The 22,073-nt window shown below is 45.9% G+C and overlaps 1 protein-coding gene across 1 annotated transcript in view; it reads left to right on the forward strand.

The window, feature by feature from the left end:
- The window catches only part of nsmfb (NMDA receptor synaptonuclear signaling and neuronal migration factor b), a gene marked incomplete at its 3' end in the record, with an annotated part of 69,587 nt that overhangs the window by 17,180 nt on the left and 30,334 nt on the right, over positions 1-22,073 (forward strand). Inside the window, exons 2-5 of the mRNA XM_079161248.1 lie at positions 7,462-7,523; positions 8,268-9,038; positions 9,249-9,321; positions 19,724-19,792. Coding sequence (XP_079017374.1) covers positions 7,462-7,523; positions 8,268-9,038; positions 9,249-9,321; positions 19,724-19,792 — 975 coding nt within the window. The remainder of the gene's footprint in view (positions 1-7,461; positions 7,524-8,267; positions 9,039-9,248; positions 9,322-19,723; positions 19,793-22,073) is intronic.

Below are 22,073 nucleotides of genomic sequence, written 5' to 3' on the forward strand. Positions count from 1 at the left end.
CCTTCCTCCCCAACCTCCTCTTCGTCTCTTCCATCATCTAGGCTAGGAGAGGACATTTTTTACAGGGAGCACCGCAAGTGCCGCCTAATATTTAATTACTTAAAGTGTCGTAGCAGGCAGGCATGTAGGCTACAGCAAAAACACAGCACTTCCATTTCACTGACCCCCCCCCTGAGATTCAGCCCTGTGTGCATGGAGAAAAGTGCAATGTGTGAAGCTCATTTCCTTTTTCTTTGCATGCTGCTCCACATGCACTCTGAGCATTGTGGGAGTCTGTCCATGTATCCGTGTGTGCAGATGGCAGGAATGCCAGGTCGAAGTGAGTGGGAGGAAAGTGATTACAGGCCTTACTCTTTCTCCATAGGTGTGTGTGTGTGGCCTATATCTTTCATGACGTTTACTACAAGTGTGTGGGTGTTTCAACAGGAGAAATCTGTATCTCACTATGAAACAAAGCCTTACACACTATAGTCGGACAGCTGATTGGACTGGATCTCATGCCAGCTATGGTGAACAATGAAGATTCTGGATATCACTATTCAAAGATTAGTTGGACTGAAATTCGAGTGCTCCTTAGTTTTTGTCCAAGAAAATATAAAGTACAGTATAATGATACTGCAGCTATTGTGCGTCATTTTCCCACTCTTGAAATGTAGCACCCCAACACTCTATAGAGAGTAGACCTAAGTTACCCTTTAAAACTGGAATTGTTGGGTGTTTGGGTTCGGTATCCTAAGGTAGCTACCACGAAGGTTTACCTGATTTGGGTGAAATTTATATTACTCTCCGTATAAACGAAAAAACTGTCAAACTTAGCAATAGATTAAATAACTGACCACAGATGACTTTTTTAGGATGTAAAGGAAATAAAAGTTTACTGACTGCTTTTAAAAATGTTCAAATAATATTTACCCTTTCGAGGGACAAGAAACAAAACAACAATAACACACGACAGCAGACTCGGTGTATAAACAGAATACTTAACTTTAAACACAAGTGGGCCCACAAACACTCACTCACACAAAATAAGAAAGTTGCAGGCCTGTGTAGCTCGGGTGCGGTGCTGCCTCCCGAATCCCTATCCTCAGCAGAGCAAAAACACAAAGTCTAAAACTCACAGTTCAGCGTCAGTCTTAAAGAAAAACAGTTTCTGGTCCTGAAGATGAAACACGTTGGCAAGCGGAGGTGACTGCAACTGCGGTGAAGTCCTCCTCAGAAACACACCAGAGAGACAGCGAGTACTGACAGTGGCAAGCGTGTGGCTAGTCTGTGGCAAGCGTCAGTCAGGTGTCAGGACTGTGGCACGTCAGTGACTAATCAGTGGCAAGCGTTAGTCAGGTGTCAGGACTGACGTGCCACAGTCCTGACACCTGCAAGCATCAGTCAGGTGTCACAACAGTGGAAAGCGAGCGGCACTCGTTTGGCACCCCTCAAGAAGCTGCCGAGCTGAGCGGGCAGAGCCACCTTTCCAACCCATTGTTGTTACGATAGGATTTTCTGCACACACAAAAATGATTTTGATTAAACTATATTACAAACTTTATTGCATTAAACAATCCGCAGATTAATCGAAAACTTGATTCTTGCTGTGTACATGTGTTGGCCGTGGCTCAATGGGTAGAGGGGGTTGTCCAGTAGCCTCAAGGTTGGCAGTTCGATCCTTGGCTGCTACATGTCCTATGCTGAAGTGTCCCTTAGCAAGACCCTGAACCCCTAACTGCTCCCCGGGCGCTTCTCAGTGTATATGTATATGACAATAAAAATACTAACTTTTCAATGAATATTAAATCGCATGTAGTCTATTGTTGCTAACATACTCCCATCGGCCCACGTGACTAGTCGTGGCACTCCTCTGACTACTATGTGGCACCTACTGACACCTATATATAAGCAGGGGAAGAGTGAAGATATTTTCAGCTGTCCAGTCCTCTCATCCAGCGACTCAATAACTTTAACTTTAACTAAGAACACACTTGCACAAAAACTCTCGGCTAAATTTACTGAGATCAAGCAATCAATCAAGATGGCACCGCGGATGGCTGCCTCGACGTGTTGGTGCGCGTTGTTTTTGTTGTTAATTCAGTTTTATGCTGCGATACTCGGAGCTCCTTCACCAAAGATGAGCTCATAAACATCAGGGGTACAACTCCAGCGGCCTTACTTCCAACTTTTCTGTTAACTTCTGTGGAATTACTGGACATTCTCATCAATGGTGCGCTCACCTTTACTCATGCAGTGAAACGCCGTAGGAGAGGGAAATTGTCTGGAGCGCTGGTGCGTCTTCGCACACGTGGATTTCGCACACCGCTGCCGGGCATATTTCTCTCCCAACGTCCGCTCACTGTGCAACAAACTGGACGAACTTCAGCTACTGGTGGGGAGAGACAGAGACTTTTCTTCATTTTCCGTTTTGTGTTTTACTGAGACCTGGCTCTGTGGATTGATACCGGACTTCACGTTCCAGGCTGGCTTCCAGCTGTTCAGAGTGGACCGCGACATGGAGCTCTCCGGCAAATCGAAGGGTGGAGGAATCTGTTTTTATACCAACAGTGGCTGGTGTAACGATGTGACAGTGGCTCTGCAGCACTGTTCTCCTGATCTGGAATCTTGCAAACCCTTTTACTCCCCCGGTGAGTTCGCTTCATTCATACTGGTCTGTGTTTACATTCCGCCGCTGGGCAACATGCAGGAGGCACAGTGTGCGCTCGCCAACCAGATACTGTGTGTGGAGCGGACCAACCCGGACTCTTTAGTTATTGTCCTTGGTGACTTTAACAAAGGAAACCACAGCCATGAACTTCCTAAATACAGACAGTTTATTAAATATCCAACCAGAGAGGAGAACATTCTGGACCACTGTTACACCACAATCAGCGGGGCCTATCACGCCGTCCCTCGTGCAGCACTGGGACACTCTGACCACGTCATGGTCCATCTAATTCCTGCATACAGGCAGAAATTCAAGCTCTGCAAACCCGTGGTGAGGAAATTCAAGAAGTGGACCAGTGAAGCTCTGGAGGATCTTCGGGCGTGCTTGGACCGTACAGACTGGGATGTTTTCAGGACTGCTACCAACAGTCTGGATGAGTACACAGAGGCTGTAACTTCATATATCAGATTCTGTGAGGACAGCTGTGTTCCAACAAGCACCAGGGTGAGTTATAACAATGACAAACCCTGGTTTACAGTTGAACTCAGACAGCTAAGGCTGCAAAAGGAACAGGCATTTAGGAGTGGGGACAAGGACTTGTACAAAGAGGCAAAATACAAGTTTAGCAAGGCGGTGAGAGATGCTAAACGACTGTACTCTGAGAAACTTCAACACCAGCTCTCAGCATGTGACCCTGCTTCTGTCTGGAGAGGCCTCAGACAGATCACCAACTACAAGCCTAAAACCCCCCACTCCATGAATGACCTCCGCCTGGCAGACGAGCTGAACGAGCTCTACTGTCGCTTTCACAGACAATGGGTCAGTCCTGACTCCATCCCCCACAGCTCCATCAACCAGCTCCAGACCACCAGGTCCCCCTCCCCCAGCCCAGCAGGGGCCCATGCCTCTGTACCACCCATCCCAGTGTCCCCCCCCCCACCCCCCTCCCCAGTGACAACTCTCTATTCTGGAGAGAGACGTCAACAGGCTTTTTAAAAAACAAAACCTCTGCAAAGCAGCAAAGCAGCCGGCCCGGACTCTGTCTCACCATCCACCCTGAAGCATTGTGCTGATCAGCTGTCTCCGGTGTGCACAGACATCTTCAACACCTCCCTGGAGTCATGCCACGTACCAGCCTGCTTCAAGGCCTCCACCATCATCCCCGTCCCCAAAAAACCAAGGATCACAGGACTTAATGACTACAGGCCCGTTGCCCTGACCTCTGTGGTCATGAAGTCTTTTGAACGCCTGGTCCTGTCCCACCTAAAAACCCTCACTGACCCACTGCTGGACCCCCTGCAGTTCGCCTACAGAGCAAACACTTGGTCCTTCATTTCATCCTCCAGCATCTGGACTCCCCAGGAACCTACGCCAGGATCCTGTTTGTGGACTTCAGCTCTGCCTTTAACACTATCATACTGTCTTTGCTGCATGAAAAGCTCTCCCAGCTGCACGTGCCCGACTCCACCTGCAAGTGGATCACAGACTTGCTGTCTGACAGGAAGCAGCACGTCAAAATGGGAAAACACGTCTCAGCCTCCCGGACCATCAGCACCGGTTCCCCCCAAGGCTGCGTTCTTTCCCCTCTGCTCTTCTCCCTGTATACCAACAGCTGCACCTCCAGTCACCAGTCCGTCAAGCTCCTGAAGTTCGCGGATAACACCACCCTCATTGGACTCATCTCTGGTGGGGATGAGTCCGCCTACAGGTGGGAGACTGACCATCTGGTGACCTGGTGCGGTCTGAACAAATTAGAGCTCAACGCTCTAAAGACAGTGGAGATGGTTGTGGACTTCCAGAAGAATGCAGCTCCACCAGCCCCTATCACCCTGTGTGACTCCCCCGTCGACGCAGTCGAGTCCTTCCGCTTCCTGGGCTCCATCATATCCCAGGACCTCAAGTGGGAGCTGAACATCAGCTCCATCACCAAGAAGGCTCAGCAGAGGATGTACTTCCTGAGGCAGCTGAAGAAATTCAACCTGCCAAAGACAATGATGGTGCACTTCTACACAGCCATCATTGAGTCCATCCTCTGCTCCTCCATCACGGTCTGGTACGCTGCAGCCACTGCCAAGGACAAGGGCAGGCTGCAGCGCATCATTCGCTCTGCCGAGAGGGTGATTGGCTGCAATCTGCCGTCCCTCCAGGACTTGTTCACTTCAAGGACCCTGAAGCGAGCAAGAAAGATTGTAGCCGACCCCTCTCACCCTGGACAAAAACTGTTTATGCCCCTTCCATCGATCAGGAGGCTGAGGTCCATCAGGACCAAGACCTCCCGACACATGAACAGTTTCTTCCCTTCCACAGTCGGGCTCATTAACAGAGCCCGGGTCCCCCACTGACTGTCATCCTCAGAACAATTCCCTACCGGTCACTCCCCCGCACATCCCTTCTAATTCACTCGACACTTTTACACTACACTTACATCTCACTTGTTAATAGTCCTGTTATCTGTTCGTTTGTGCACTTTATTATTTTATATTTCACTTTATTTTATATATTTTTCTGTAAATTTTAATATGTTTCTACTTTGCACTGTGTTGATTGTTGTTAATTGTTAAATGTTATGCATCTCCCGTCATGTCAAATTCCTCGTATGTTCAACATACCATGGCAATAAACGGTTCTGATTCTGATTCTGAATCTGATTCAATGTGCCGTGCTGTCCACAGCTATCAAGTTTTTTCTCTAACTTAAACATTCAACAAACTATCTACCCTCGCATTTCTCTGGCGTTTTTCCCGTTTTTTATTTACTCCGCTCTCCTCTCTCTCCTCCCTTCCCGCTACTTTTCTCTTCCCGCTTCTTCTCCGTTGTTTTTCTCCTAACCCCGCCCTCTCCTTTACCTACAACCAATTACCGCAGGTGGGGCTGAATGACACCTAAAATAACCAATCAAACAACATGGCTCAAACTGAAGGCACTATCAGTGTTTTTTTCTTTTTTTAACTCTCACTAAACCCATTGTTTGCCGTCAATATTGTTTAGAGCTGTTTATTTCAATTACTTATTCAACTTTTTACATCCTACTTTATTTAGGACTAAATTATCTTAATCACTAAGTAAACTACTTTCTTTATTAAACTAAATTACTTTCAGTTTAACTTCCTTACTAATACTTCACTTTTACACCAGGGCTACACAAAGGAGGGTAAAACAGACCCCCGCTAATTAGTGAGTCAATGGGGTCATGGGGAGTAACAGCAACATGAACTTACTGAAGGTAGAGAGACAATCATATTTAAAAGAGACAGCAGCAAGATGATAGGCTAATGAGGTCATTGTGTCGTTGTACTATTGGATAGAGAGACCATCTGATCTAGACATCTGATATGATTGACAGCCCCAAGCAATGACAGCAAGGCAATAATGAGTGAGCATGCGTGAGGAGTGATGTATGAGAAATAAACTACGGGCTTAGTCATAATGCGAGAAATTACGCCAGAGCTCCATATAGAAGAATGATATGGATATGACCTAGATCTTTTTTTACCTTATTTACTTACTGTACCATATATAAATATGACCTTGATTATTTTTACGTTATCAATTTAAAGTACAATATATGATAATGAACTCACTAATTTTTACGGTATTGGCTTATTGTACGATTCATGGATATGACCTGCATCCTTTCTGCTGACCTCGATATTGCCCGTTGTGTTTACATGCGTGTTTGTCTACAAAAGAAAGTCTCCAACATTTTTGCCAACACAAAGCCAGAATAAACAGCAGGGTTTTCCCTAACATTGTAAGATTTGGTGCAGAGAGTTTTTTTTTCACAGAATGAACAGACAAAACCATGGTGAGACATGTTTTACTGTCTCCTTTAAGAACGAGTCCAGAACGAGTCCCACAGCTACGATGTGGGAACATTTTGTCCTGAAGCCGAATGAAAGAGGAGAGCTCATTTACATGAATGAGCAAGTTGTGTGGTTTTATTTATTTATCTTTTATTTATTCAGGATATTTCATATTTTGTCACATTCCAATGTCCGAATATTTTTAAGAATTAAATGTTAATTTCTCTTTGAAAAGGTGTATTATTTTGCTGTCAAATTTTCATTATATCAGTGGCATTAACGGTTCTTAAAATGACTATAATATTGTTCATCGCAATTATTTCTGGGACAATATGTTGTCCAACAAAAGCAGTTGTGAGAGGCTTCCTTGTGGCTTTAGAAGGCTAATCACAGCTGTTCCTCCTTTCTTAGGTGGCACATTGTACCCCTATCCCCTCTTTGTGTATGTAACTTCCTGTTATGGAAGCTGAAAATGCAAGGCACTTTGGACAGACCACCCATTAAACCTCTTGTGTTTTACTCAAAAAAGGGTAATTTTGCTAAAGCCTGACAGCAGCAGTGCTGACAGATGTACCTGTGTAGCATTACACCGAAGAGTCATCTCATGATGTTTTATAATCTAGAGACAGTCTGCCACATAGGTCCTCTGCACCACATGCCAGCTCCTCGCCGTTCCTGCCAATATGTGTGCTTTTCATCAAATGTATAGGTGCTTGCGTTTATTTCCTGGCTTTATGGCTGGCACATGCAGAGTCACAGTCCCCTATGGGGCCCATCAGCTGTGCAAGGGAGGAAAGCTGTAGCTTCCAAGCTGTCTCCCAAGTGCTCCAGAACACTCCGGTACAAAGTCTGGGTTCAGGACACTCACAGAGTGGTGATGTAATCTTCTGGACTGGTAGCATATGATAGCGGCCACCCACGAAGCGGCTTTGCAGATAAAAAACAGCCGGGACGCACTGGTTATGTGGGGCTCAATGGTTAACTGCTGCACTTGTTTTGTCTCTACAGAGCAGCCCGAGCTTTTGGAGAATACCTGTCCAGTACCAATCCAGAGAACCGCAACGGAGCAGGTAGGTGATCCACTGAAATCTACACTGAAACCACCAGCCAGTACGGCCACATTGTAGCGGCAAATGTCTGCCTATTTCTCCGGTAAGTAAATATCATCCACGAAATTAGGGTTGGCTGGAGGAAAAACCTTTAAATATGCTGAATGAGCAAAACATCCTCATGAAAAGCAGCCGTTGGTAATGAAAACGTTAGATCTCAAGCTCCCTCCAACAATGCTCGTTAAATACGTAAAAATGAGAATCTACGACATTAAATAGTGCAGAAGTTAAAATATAGGGATAATGATCATTCACTTTTGATTTCACACATAACATGAACAGCAGTTTCCTGGGTGAGAGTCCTGTGTTTGACCCATCCATCCACAACAACCTCCCCCCTTCGTGGACTTTGATCAAAATATATTTCTGTCAAACTGCCTCCATGCGTGCCTCCATGCTCCTTCTCTGAGAAGGAGCATCCATCCTCTATGACTGCTACGGGCCAGAATTTTTTTTTATTTCTCAGCTCATCTATTTCCAAATCTTTCATCAGTCCTCACTTGCTTTTTATTATCAGCCACCTCTCTTTCCTTTCTCATCCTCCCGAAAGCTTTGCTGGCTCGCTAATGTTTACCGCTCTCCTGCCAAAGCTATGAATCCCAAACAAACAATCTCTCTGTTCATTATTTGAGGTGTTTATCCGTATAAATTACAGACACGATCATTTATCTCCATCTTCTAACTTTTTCTTCTATCTATCTCCAGATCACCTTTTGTCTGACACCTTCCCCAGCCAGGACTGTGACTCCCCAGGCGTCATCCGCCTGCATACCAATAATCTGACACCACAGATCCACTGCTTACCCATAGCTAAACCCAACCAGTCCAGCCAGTCCAATCCCAGTGCTCATCCACAGTCTCAGCCTCAGGGAAAAACCATCCAGGCTCAAGCACCTTTGTGCCCCTTGAAACGTCGACTCTCTTCCGGGCGCAGCCTCTCCACGGAGGACCCGCCAGGGGCCCAAGGCCCAGAGGAGAGCACGGTGGTGAAGCCGGCCAGGGTGTACACCATCTCCAGGGAAGGAGGGATGACCCTGGGGGGCCGAGGCAGTGAGGAGAGCCTGGAGCTGGAGGTGCTGAAGGGCTCCAGGGAGCAGCCTCCGTCCCAGGCCCAAGCCTCAGCCAACCACGAGCTGTCTTGCACCACCCAGCCGTCCACCACAGCCGCCCGCGGCAGCCACCACCGTAGCAGCCATCACCGCAGCAACCATCACCACGCCCACCAACATCACGGGGGCCCGCCGCCGGCGTCGCAGCCGCTGCAGAGCTCGGGGAGCGCCAGCAACATCCGGGACTGGGGGATGAGGAGAGGGGGGTCGCGGGAGGACTATACCCCAGACTGCGTGGCCTGCATTCGGGCTCCGTGTCAAAGCCAGCGCTCCCTGGACCTGGACACCTCACCGCAGGATGGAGGGAAGCCCCGCAAGAAACTGGAGAGGATGTACAGCGAGGACAGGGCGTCTACTGATGACAGGGGTAAAGAAAGACAATATGTACAATTTGTAAAGTAAGAGGTGTGAAAACCGATACCTACGCTAAATATTACAAGAAGAAAAAACAGTCAAACAAGGTCTTTTTTTGGGCCAATTCACCGTCAGATGTTTCACTTCACACAAGCCTCCTCCACTAATTGTAACGCTGTGCTCGCTGATACCACGCCTTGCTTTTTGTGTTCTGTGTTTGCAGAGGACAATCCTAATAGCTGGTTCCCCAAAGAGAATATGTTCAGCTTTCAGACAGCCACCACCACCATGCAGGCGTGAGTATGGCGTGGAATACCGCCTTCACTCCCACTCTTGCACATCACAGTGTCTTAATGCACCACCACCATGTTGGCAGGATATGGCTCTGCCTTTTCCTTCCAAGACTGGCAGCAAAAAATGTAGTCTTCCACGACAAACATTTTAATGAGCGTTCACACATTTCTCACTTGTTGGTTTCACCAATATATGAAGCCTTTTCAACTTGTTATCATTCCACTCCTGTTATTCCCCTTTTATTTTCATCTCTGAGTGATGGAAGTCATTGGTTGCTGGAAATTATAGTTTTAATTTGATTAAGTATACTATATTATTCAATAATTGAATAAGAATAATGTTGATTTTCATGTTTGAAATAGTTGTTTTTTTAAACTTCTTCTGTGTATGATAAAACAAGTTGAATTGACTTTTCATTTAAATTTAATTTATTGCATGGAAATGGAAATTTCATGGAAATGGCTCTTTTCAGGACTTTGGAAGATTTCTCAAAAGAGGTTTGGGAGAAATCCCCTTTCATGAAAATATAACTTAAAATGCGGCCTGCCAATTTGAAAATGAAATAAAATATGTAATACTTTTTTATTATAGTGATGTTATGCGTGTAGTACACAAAAGAGTGTCTGTTTTTAATTTTTTGTTATTATTATTAATGTTATTTAATGCCTGCCACAGACTTCCATACTGATCACCTTGGTCAACTTGAAAAATAGCAAGTATTGGTAGCAAAATGTCAGTGTATTTGATCCTGAACAAAACCTTCTCTCCCTTGCAGATACCACATTAGATCACACTGTTGGATTCATCAGTGCGTATCCGCTCAGGATACTGAAATATCTAACACAAATGAATGCACAGCATTATTCTACATACAAGACAGAGCAATGAGATGATTTAGTGAACCACTTAAAATTAATTTTACTCTGTGGATTCTACTGAAGGTTTTCAGATGACAGCATGAATGTTATTTCACTGGCTTTTCTAACCTTAAAAGCCTGGTCACATCAGATAGCGGTACAGCGAAATTCATCTACTCCTCTTAATTAAATATTTGGTTGTAGAGGCTCTTACTCCATGCAATTCTCCATTGCTCTTTTGTGGAGCTGTTTATTATGACGGCGTATTCAGATCAATATAGGTTAAAATAAATAGTAAATACAGAGTCGGGGGATATAATATTACGAAGAAAAAACTCAAAAACATTTCTAAAATTAGAGGCGCCAAAACTTTAAACATAAAAAGCATTTCAGTTGCCTCTCAACAGCTCTCAACGTGGTGCCAATTGAACCCGCTGTTGCAGCTAACGAAGCTAACAGAGCTAACAGCACAAAAGATGCCCACAGTGCTGACAGAGCTGACATTGTTTTCCTGTTAAAGTCGTAAATATATTTATATATATATACATATATATATATTTTTTTTTTAAACGGATATTCTCTGAGATTAAAGGGGTCAAAAAACTCAGGTTTTTTTCGATTAATTTACGAAAAATAAACATCTCTTCACTTTCCAATGTTTGATCAACCTCATCACACCGCCGTCGCTTGCACCCCTATTATCAAATCAGCCCATGCTAAAATTGCAGTACGGTCTTGGCGTAGCTAGCAAAAGGATACACGTGTGACTACGACCGTTTCTCCGTCTATCTATTCTCCGTCTATCCGTCCTCTATTCTCAAAATTGTGCTGTTTCAAACTGCTGTGACCAGTTCTTTACTTTTGACCATTTAAAGATCCAACGAAAACAATCAATGTGTCGACTTCTGTCCAAAATTTTGGAATCGACCAGATTTAAAAAGTAGAGAATGTGTGTTGGTCATGCATACACCAACTTACACAAAGACAGACACACACCCTCCGCTCCTCGTGACTAGCTAATTCTCACCTATCACCCAGATATTATAATTATGGCCTTCAAACAGACAAAGCTCACCCCCCCCCTTGTGATCTTTCCCCCTCATCTCTCCCACGCTCCCTCTTCTCTCCCCCACATGTCAGCGGCTCTCTCCTCCCTTTTTGCATCTGTTTCCATCTGTCCTCATTGGGGTCAGACTGATACATGAGCCCAACACTAGCTTTTGATTAAAACCACCGGCCGATCAGTGTCTCTCCCCTCTGATATTATGGGTGTGATGCAGTTTGATTAAGTACACATTTAGTGTAGAAATGATCAAACTATTTGTCTGTAGGCAGTCCCACATTTTGATGTGATCAGGTAGGTATGTGCATGGTCCTCATCCGTCTTGTACTGTTCCTCACTTCTTCCCACCCTTGATATCCAATGTTTGCGTTCTAATTAGACTAACAGTCATTCCGATCTTGCTCACTGATTATTTGAGTTGATAGCCAAGATTTTTTTCTGTCGGAGATGAGTTTTTTATTTTGCTCATTGGATTCTCTGTGAAAGTGAGAACTGGAACATAATGCGGCCTCTGATATGTGTGTGATTGGAATACCTGACGTGCCCTGTAGCTGACTTCTCTTTCATTTCGTCCTCTCTTCTTCTTTCTCTCCTCTCTGCGTGGCGGCTTTCCAAACCACGACCATAGAATATCGTGAGTAACTCTTTCAACTGCCACCCACTGTTCTTCCTCGTCGCTCTTCCTTTTTTTCCCCTTTACTCTGTCTGTTGGGTATCTTCAACCCTTTTTCCTTGTGTGACTTTGTGCTATTCAGTCTGCTGTGTCCTTAACCCCCCACCCCGCCGCTCCCCGACCTCAGTGCCTGCTGGACTGGGTGTTTGAATTATAGAGTCATTCAACAGTCAACCCAAGAGCAGGGAAGGTAGCGTACCGTAGAATGAAATCAGCAATACACTGATGACAAATAAGTGATCAAGTTAAAGTATCGAGGTGTTGGTGTCGCTCCTCCAAATGGTGACAGTTGCTTAAAGGTGCGAAGATCTGGCCACACGCTCCTGACAAATAGGGGGTCAGGATTTCACCTCTACTACTGGGTCCATACAATCTAAATGTACAGCCATCAGTTATATAATATATATATAAAATTCAACCAAACTGCTGAAACTCAGAGCCGGTGAAAGTAACAATGCTGCATAATCTTTTAGAATCTCCACATGTTGAGTCGGCCTGTAGTTTGGCCATCTGTGTTTTTTACTCTTTGATATATTTTGTATAAAGTTGTAGACAAAAAAGACCCGCACTTTCGTCTCAAGCTAACTGCTGACTGAGGATCTGCCGTGTCAGTCTCCTGGTGGTGGGGGAGGTACAAACTGTACACAGACCCTGTAGCTTCAGCGTGATGGACAAGCCCTTGGGGGCAGCTCTACTGCTTCGTCTTCTCATGGACTGAGGACAGACCAGACGCTTCTGGTATTATAAGACGGGACGGGCCGAGGCTAGCTAGCTAGCACGCTCATTTTGGTAGATATGTCTGCAACGCAATGTATAGGTGCATAGTAGGGCTGCACAATTATGGCCAAAATCATAATCACGATTATTTTGATCAATATTGAGATCACGATTATTTATCACGATTATTCATTAATTTTAGGGACAACATGTTTTTATTGCACTTTCACATTTAAATGAACAAGAACACTGCTTCCACTTCCATTGTTGTGCTACATTCTGGCTAATGTAGCACAACATACACAAATGCTGTTCTATTTAAATACAAAGTCAATCCTCCTGTCTTTGTTTACAAAGAGTTCAATAACGCTGCTGTGCAGTACATCCCTGCGTTTCAGTTCCAGCAAGAGGTCCCTTTCGATTGCCATGGATGCCAGTGATGACAGTCGAGCCTCCCCAGTTGTATTTCGCCGGTCGTCTTCGGCCGGTTGGTCGGTCGGTCGTCCGCCTTCGGTCGGTCGGTCCGTCGGCTGATTGGTCGGTCGGCCGTCTTCGGCCGCGGTTTGATCGTCCGTCTTCGGCCGTGGACCGGCGAAGGGCGGGCCGCGGTTGTGGAAACATCCCTGCGAACGTGGTCGTTGAGTTGTAGATCCACTCGAGTCTCTCCAAAAGTACCGACGCTCAGTTAAAATGAAACACATTCCCAGCCATAACATGTGCAACGCTTCTCCGATGCTGCATACAAATCCTTTTCCTGGCTGGGTCAGGGCTGCTAGCTGTGGGGTTGGCCGGCCATTTCTTACTATGTCCAGTTTGTCCGGAAATGTCCTTCTTGAGAAAGGCGTTCCCAGTAACTCCGCCACAGTTTCTCCTCCTCCTTTTGATGTTAAAAAATCAAAGCTAGGTAAAAAAACCCAAAAATGCCATAATTTCTTGCATATCTTTCCACTTGAACTCTGACTGCTACAACCTTAGTTCTAATAGCAAGCATAAGTTTCACTTTAGTCACGTGCTCGCCCACTGACCAATCACAGCACACTCTGCACCTTGCAGCAGAGCTGCACCTGGACTCTGAGCTGCATGTAATGCTGACGTAGTTGTAGGCCTGCAAGCCGCTCTGGCGCGTCAAAGAATGTTGCTAAAGATCTGATTGGTTGAAGACGATGAGTCATCACAACGATCGGTTGCAATTGGCTCGAGCTTTACACATAAGATGAGGGACGGGCATTGTCCTTCAACAAGGACTCCCATTGGCTATTCCAGGCTGTAGACAGGACATGGAAGCTCCTAATAGGTCAAATTAGGTGTCAATCGAAACGTCAGCATGCAGCCGCCATTGTGAGATACAGACAGCGCCTCTGTTTATATACGAACGGGAGTTACGTCGAAAAATAGATACATAGATAGTTAGGCATATCTGCCGGCTAATTTGAAATGATGCAACAGCAGTCCGTGGGTATTTATGGACTTAATAATGTGTTTTGGACTAAATATTTTACTGGATTCGATCGTCTGGACCCTTAGCAATGTAACAAGACCATTTTTGTTGGACTTTTATGGATGGGGGAAATACTATGAAGCATAATTGGTGAGTTACGTCGATATTTTAACTGCTTGTTTTGGGGTTGGTGGTCTGACAGAGGCATTGAGTGTACCTGCTGTTGTGATTGTATCTTGAAATGGTTTGCATAACTCGAATTACAAGAATCTTAGCTTTCCAAAGAGATGTCACATTAGTAACTACCTTTTACATAGCAGTTGTGTACATGACACAGATGTACAATAAACACTCCAATGGCCGCGGGCGGGCCGTCGGAGTGGTAACAGGTTAAAGACAAAGTCCATCCTCCTTTCTTTGTTAACAAAGTCAGTAACTCCCAAATCCGTTTAAGATCTGCTAGCTAGCTTTCTGTTTGACAAAAGTCACGCTGGCCCACTGACCAATCATGGCGCACGTTAATGCAGACGTACTTAGCAAGCTACCTGGGTAGCAGTGACACATCAAAGAATACGGCCAACATGTCAAACTAAAGATCTAAAGACTATGACAATCAACAATATCGTCCCCATATACTTTAATCTGCAAAGTCTACCTAGAGGACCTCGTGCCTCTCTCCTTACATAGAGAAATAGAAGCTGAATCTGATTGGATAAAAGCTCTCCTTAAAACAAGCTGTGCTGGAAGCAGCACTGCAGGCTGGAAGCAGAGCAACAGAAGAAGACAGTAGCTGTGCAATGAGAAAATAAGCTAATGGGAAAAATTATTAAATTATAAAATAGCTATAACTTTGTGATTCTGTTTAGGCCAGTAGAGAAGGTTTAGCTGGCCCTGACGGCCCACCACTGGTATATATACATATACACACACACACACTGCCTGAAGGTATCAGAATCGTTATCAGGAAGGAAAACAATGTAACAACCTTGCAGATGGCATACTTATGCACACAGTATGTAAAGCAAACATTGGACAGCAGTTACTCAGATATCACAACTTTTGCACTGTGAGAACATTTTAAATTATAAGCAATTACTGCTAACTGTGTAGAGGTATTAATATTAGTGCTGAGCATGTTAACGCATTATTAACGTGCTTTAACGCAGTTTTTTAAATTATTATTAAGCGGACATTTTTAACACAAGAACCAGGCAGCGAGCAGTGAACAGCTGTTTGTCTGGCGTCACATCCTGCTGCTGCTGCCGCCCCCCCCCCCCCGGGTGACACACCTGGTTCACCTACAGTCCCTCCATGTACAGCTTCTTATCACTCTCTATGTACCAACGTACATTTATAACAAATACCACACATATTACAGTAATCAGCGTTGCATATGTGTCTGACCAAAATACCAAAAAAAGCAAAAAAGAAATCCATCCATCCATTTTCCTCCACTTATCCGGGGTCGGGTCGCGTTGGCAGCAGGCCAAGCAGGCTGACCCAGACTCATTTCGGCCACTTGAACCCGCGACCTTGTCCTTTCGGTCATGACCCACAGTTCGCGACCATAGGTGAGGGTAGGAATGTAGACCGACCACTAAATTGAGAGCTTTGCCTTCCGGTTCAGCTCTCTCTTCACCAAGACGGTCCGGTGCAACGCCTGCTTTACTGCTGCAGCCACACCGATCCGCCTGTCGATCTCCCGCTCCATCTTACCCTCACTCGTGAACAAGACCCCGAGATACTTAAACTCCTTCGCTTGAGGTCGGCACTCCGTCCCCACCTGGAGGGAGCAATCCACCAGTTTCCGGCAGAGCACCATGGCCTCAGATTTGGAGGCGCTAACTCTCATCCCCGCCGCTTCACACTCGGCTGCAAACCGCCCCAGTGAATGCTGGAGGTCACGATCCGAGGAGGCCAACAGGACCACATCATCTGCAAACAGCAGAGAGGTGATCCCGAGACCCCCGAACCTGACATTCTCGACCCCCCGGCTGCGCCTAGAAATCCTGTACATGAAAGTCACGAACAGGACCGGTGACAAAGGGCAGCCCTGGCGGAGGCCAACACCCACCGGGAACGTGTCTGACTTATTGCCTAGAATGAGGACACAGCTCCTACTGCAGTCATACAGAAACCGGATTTCCCGTTGTAACGGGACCGGCACCCCATACTCCCGCAGCACCCCCACAAGAACCCCTGAGGGACCCGGTCGAAAGCCTTCTCCAAGTCCACAAAACACATGTAGACTGGTTGGGCAAACTCCCAGAACCTCTCCAGTAGTCTTGCGAGGGTAAAGAGCTGGTCCACTGTTCGACAAATGGTCGGAGCCTCCTTTCCAGCACCCTGGCATAAACTTTCCCCGGGAGGCTGAGTAGTGTGATACCACGATAATTCGAGCACACTCTCCGGTCCCCCTTTTTAAAAATTGGAACCACCACCACGGTCTGCCAGTCCATGGGCACTGATCCCGACCCCAATGCGACACTGAAGAGGCGTGTCAGCCAAGACAGCCCAACAGTGTCCAGCGCCTTCAGCATCTCAGGGCGGATCTCATCCACCCCCGGCGCCTTGCCACCAAGGAGCTTTTTGATTACCTTGGCGACCTCTGCCAGGGATATGGGTGAGCCCCCCCCCCAGGTCTTCATGCGCTGGCTCCTCTGCAGAGGACATGTTGGTCGGGTTTAGGAGTTCCTCAAAGTGCTCTTTCCACCGCCCGAAGATGTCCCCAGTCCAGGTCAACAGTCCCCCCCCCCTTCCCGCTGAGAACAGCCTGGTGTAGACCCTGCTTTCCCTTCCTGAGCCGTCGGATGGTTTGCCAGAACCTCCTTGAGGCCAACCGAAAGTTCTTCTCCTTGGCCTCCCCGAACTCCTCCCATGCCCGAGTTTTAGCATCCGCGACCACAGCAGCTGCCGCCCTTCTGGCCTGCCGGTACCTCTCAGCTGCTTCAGGAGACCCCTGGCCCAGCCAGGCCCTGAAGGTCTCCTTCTTCAGCTTGACGGCTTCCCTCACCTCCGTGGTCCACCACCGGGTTCTTGGGTTGCCGCCACGACAGGCACCGATGACCTTCCGGCCACAGCTCCTAGCGACCGCGGCCACAACGGAGGCTTTGAACATGGTCCAGTCGGATTCCATGTCCCCAACCTCCCTCGGGATGTGTGAGAAGTTCTTCCGGAGGTGGGAGTTAAAGACCTCCCGGACAGGGTCCTCTGGCAGACGTTCCCAGTTCATATACGTTTGGGCTTGCCGGGTCTTTCCAACCGGTTCCCCTGCCATCTGATCCAACTCACAACTAGGTGGTGATCAGTTGACAGCTCTGCTCCTCTCTTCACCCGAGTGTCCAAGACATACAGCCGCAGATCAGATGATACGATTACAAAGTCAATCATTGATCTCCGGCATAAGGTGTTCTGGTACCAGGTACACTTATGAGCCACCTTATGTTTGAACATGGTGTTCGTTATGGCCAAACCATGGCTAGCACAGAAGTCCAATAACAAGACACCACTCGGGTTCAGATCGGGCAAGCCGTTCTTCCCAATCACCCCCTGCCAGGTTTCTCCGTCATTGCCCACGTGAGCGTTGAAGTCCCCCAGGAGAACTATGGAGTCGGCAAACTGCTGTTTGGTGCATAAGCACAAACCACAGTCAGAGCCTTGCTCCCCACATGGAGGCGACCCTCTCGTTCTCCGGGGAGAACTCCAACACAGCGGCGCTCAGCCGGGGGCTCGTGAGTATCCCCACTCCCGCCCGGCACCTCTCACCTTGGGCAACTCCGGAAAAGGACAAAGTCCAACCCCTCTCCAGGAGCTTGGTTCCAGAGCCAGTGCTGTGTGTGGAGCTGAGTCCAACTACATCTAGCTGGTATCGCTCCACCTCCTGCACCAGCTCCGGCTCTTTCCCTGCTAGCGCTTACCCCAGAGCTAGTCTATGCTGCCGGCAATCAGCTCGCCCAGGCCTCCAACCTGACCTGCCGCCCGGTCTGCATTGCACCCATACCATGCGATGGTTTTAGTATTTAGCACTAGTATAAATACTAAAACCATTGCATGAAAACACATCAGACACAAAGAAATCAGATGCAATAATAAGCAAAAAGAATTTAAAAAAATTAAATTGTTATTGCACTTTTGTTTATATAGCAGTACTTTTAAAATAAAAGTGCGCAATACACTACTTTTGAATTCATTATTGATTAACAATGCAAATCATGCGATTAGTCGCGATTAAAAATGTTAATCGTTGCCCAGCACTAATTAATATAAATGACAGTTATATCTTTTGTCTTATATTCAACCCTCAGTGACGAAATATACCACTATGCAGTATCTTAATACTTTAGTAAATGTGAGTTAAACTCAGCTAGTGTTCCAATAGGGGCAACATGTTGCTGTTTATTATTAGTGAACTTCACAAACACAAAGCCCATGAGATATATAATGGCCACAAACAAAACAGGGGTCTTGACGAAATGTTAACCAGCCTTCACTGCAATGTCTTTTTTTTTCTTTTTTTCTAACCGCTTGGTTTAATTTGGAAGGCTCTCAGCTTTTAACAGTTTCTGATGATGGCAGATGGTGTAAGCAACAGGCTGAAGGAAGAGTCACTTCCAACATGTTCCTCTTCTTCAGGGAGAGGGGACAGAAAGTGACAGAGCTCACGAGTGGAGAAAAAAAACAACCTGTAACAGCAGTGCAGGCGCTAGAGCTAGAGGATAATAACAGCTGCACAGACTCCAGTGACTTGGGCCCATTGTTTTCTCGTCCCAACAGCTCATCAGCTGTCTGTCTTTTGTCAGTCACAAGTGGGCTGCACGACGGGACTTCAGTTCTGACATACGTTGTCACGGATGACTCTCATTATGTGTGACATCCTGTCAGAGCCATTCCCGGCCCCTCTGGGAAAGGCACGCCAAGGCCGACCAACTTACACCCTGACAGAATGAGAAGTAACGAGACACCAAGACATATAATATACACATGCACATAATATATAAGACAAGGGTTTAAGTATTGTGTGGGATTGATTGGCTATTCAATTAATAATTTAGTGAGCTCACGTTGGATCGGCAGGGTGGGTTTCTTGGTTACTCCTCAGTGTCTTTTCCTGTGGATCCCTATCTTGTATTGTGGTGTGTGTGTGTGTGTGTGTGTGTGTGTGTGTGTGTGTGTGTGTGTGTGTGTGTGTGTGTGTGTGTGTGTGTGTGTGTGTATGTACTTCTTGAGAATATCCACATGTCCTCGGCCTCTGGTGGACACAACATCCCTGTGCTGCTAACTCTAACCACTCTAAACCCCCCACTAACCTTAATGGACTCAAACCTCCTCACCTTTGAACTCCTCTATTGTTGCCCCAGCCCCACCTAACTGGAACCTTATATTCATGCCCGAACCCAACTGGACCCAAAGGGCTTAAATCTGGTAAATTGTTCTCAACTTCGTTGCAAAAACACCCCAAAAAAAGAACAACTGTAGCTCCAACCCAAAAGTGTTTGGACTACACGATGAATAATATCTTAGATAAATCAGTTCTCTTAAAAGAGTTTTTACCCCTTGGTTCAGTTTGGGTTCAGACAAAATTCTTTGGCGCTGCTAATAAAGAACATAGAGTTTCACTTCCCCACGAAAGCCACTTAATGCTTTGACGTCTTGGCAGGGCTTTCCGAGGCATTGCTGAGAGAAAGAGGCGGAAAAGAGAGCAGGAGGCAGCCACCATGATGGAGAGGTACCGTGTCCTGGCTGTCCTGTCCCGTCCTGTGTGACCTTTACTGTGTCCCCTCTATGTGACACAGTAAAAAGCAATACAAGAATCAGATCAGATCTAAAAATCTCTTTTTTCTCGATAGCCCGCTTGGCAGATGTTTAACCTCATCTTTATGTATAGAACCAGGCTTTCTACTTGCTTTATGTTCTAACCCTCTTAAACTACTGTCAGTGAAAGTCAACACTTCCGGCTGAGACATTACAGCGGCTTATCGTCACCTCCTGCTGCTGGTAGGCTTTTAATTTGAAACTCCCGCAGCGAGTATTGAGTTTCCTTGGCAGTAATGTGACGTTGTTGTTGTACTGATGGAATTAGTGCTGTAGAAGTGCACATTATGTTGAATTTACCCAATTTGCTACAGTATAGGTAATTCTTGACAAAATAATCTCAATCACATCTCACTGAGCCATCACCATGACAACTGAGCAAAACCCATCCGCTGAAGACTTTTTAGAGACCTTTTTTTATGAAATATAATACCTGTTTGATGGTCAAACCAGCCATCGTATGTATGAGAGTTTGATGGGAAGCCATGAGAGGATGGAGCACATTTAGTTATTACTATTGTTAGTGTTTTTCAGTGCTTCCCAGCAGTATATAACAATAATTTGTAATGCTATAATTGATTCAACTGATGCAAGCTGGACAATAAAAAATGTATCAGCCGATTGAATGGGCGTTATCAGTGGTTATTGCTACCATTCTAATGCTTCAGACTGGCAAGACCCGCCCTCTGTAGCTGGTTGAGACAGAGGTCAAGGTTAGGAATTGACCTTGAGTAGTGAGGATCAGTAAAACACGTTGGTCAGGGCATAGGATCCGAACAAATCAGGTTACCAGTATCTCCGCTGCATGGACGCCTGGCTAATCCTAGTGTTTGAATGCTGCACAGGGCGGGTCTTGCCAAGAAGAGCAGTGGGATTCATAATAACCAGTGGCAGCTGGTGGAACATTTTCTAGGTAGGGCTGTGCCACAGCCAATCAATTTCAGCAAACATCACAGTATGATTCAATGCAAAAAAAATTAAGGTATCAAACACGCATTACTACTTTGCAGTTAAATATTTAACATTTATTCCAACATTAAAACACACATATATATATATATATATATATATATATATAATTATTTATTACTATATATCCATTTCTCAGACAGGTGCTTCATGTCCCTCACTCCTGTAACTGTCCATGCTGGATCTGTCCTCGTTTTAAGGCATGACTGCATCCAGCTAGCCAAACCTATCTGATGTACAGCTACTAGAGAAGCTTTGCATGTACTGCTTCCCTTTCCCGCTAGTCTGCTGTCTGATTGTGAGGTCAGGTTGATCTGATATCAGCTCTTTCACCTGGAGTTTATCCACAAAGGTTCTCCTCTCAAACGGGTCTTGGAGGAGCAGTGCTCGCCTGTAGAGACTACTGATGACAACACGCAGCTTGGGGCAGAACGAATTCTGCCCATCGTTGAATGTATTTGAGGACGCTGATTGGCAAAATTGTATGTCACTCATTTATATCTTTAATCAGCAATTGGCTAAACTGCTTCATAGACCCGCCTCCTGTGGGCAGATTCTCCAGCGCCCCAGCTAGCTGAGACATGTAGACAGGCGGAGAGGACGTGGAGGAAAAGCATATATTTTACGCAGATATCTTTTACAAATATTACTGGGTGCATTCCATATTTCAAAAACATAAATATTGACAATTTGTATAATTTACCTTTTTTGATTTTGTGGCTCAGGGGGGGGGGCGCCCTAGCGCCCTCTATTGGCCAGCCGCCACTGATAACGCTTCTTACGGGCCAAACTGCACAAAACAACTTTACACAAGGTTTAGGCAACAGAACTACTTGGTTAGGTCTAGGAAAAGTTTGTTGTTTGGGTTGGAATAAGTACACTTGTTACGCAACTTGCCATCTGTCAAGTACATAAGATATGTAACAAAGGTATGGTAAAATAAGTCACTGTTGACTTTTGGTTTCACACGGGACAAGAACAGCGTTTTCCTGGATGAAGGTCCTGTGTTTGTTTTACTGGCCATTCACCAGACCTTATTCTCCTTGCAGGGACTATAAATAACGTCACCTGAATTCCTTTTTTTCTCCTGTCATAAGTACCATTGCCACTAGAGGTCGGAGTGTTATTCTTGTATTTATATTGGTGATCAACCATGTGAATAGATGATTAAGGCCTTCTGAACCTACAAGTAGGTGTAGCAGACCCCTTTCTAACCTTATATACTG

This window comes from Pholis gunnellus (assembly GCF_910591455.1).
Source record: "Pholis gunnellus genome assembly, chromosome: 6".
In the NCBI taxonomy this organism is placed as follows: Eukaryota; Metazoa; Chordata; class Actinopteri; order Perciformes; family Pholidae; genus Pholis; species Pholis gunnellus.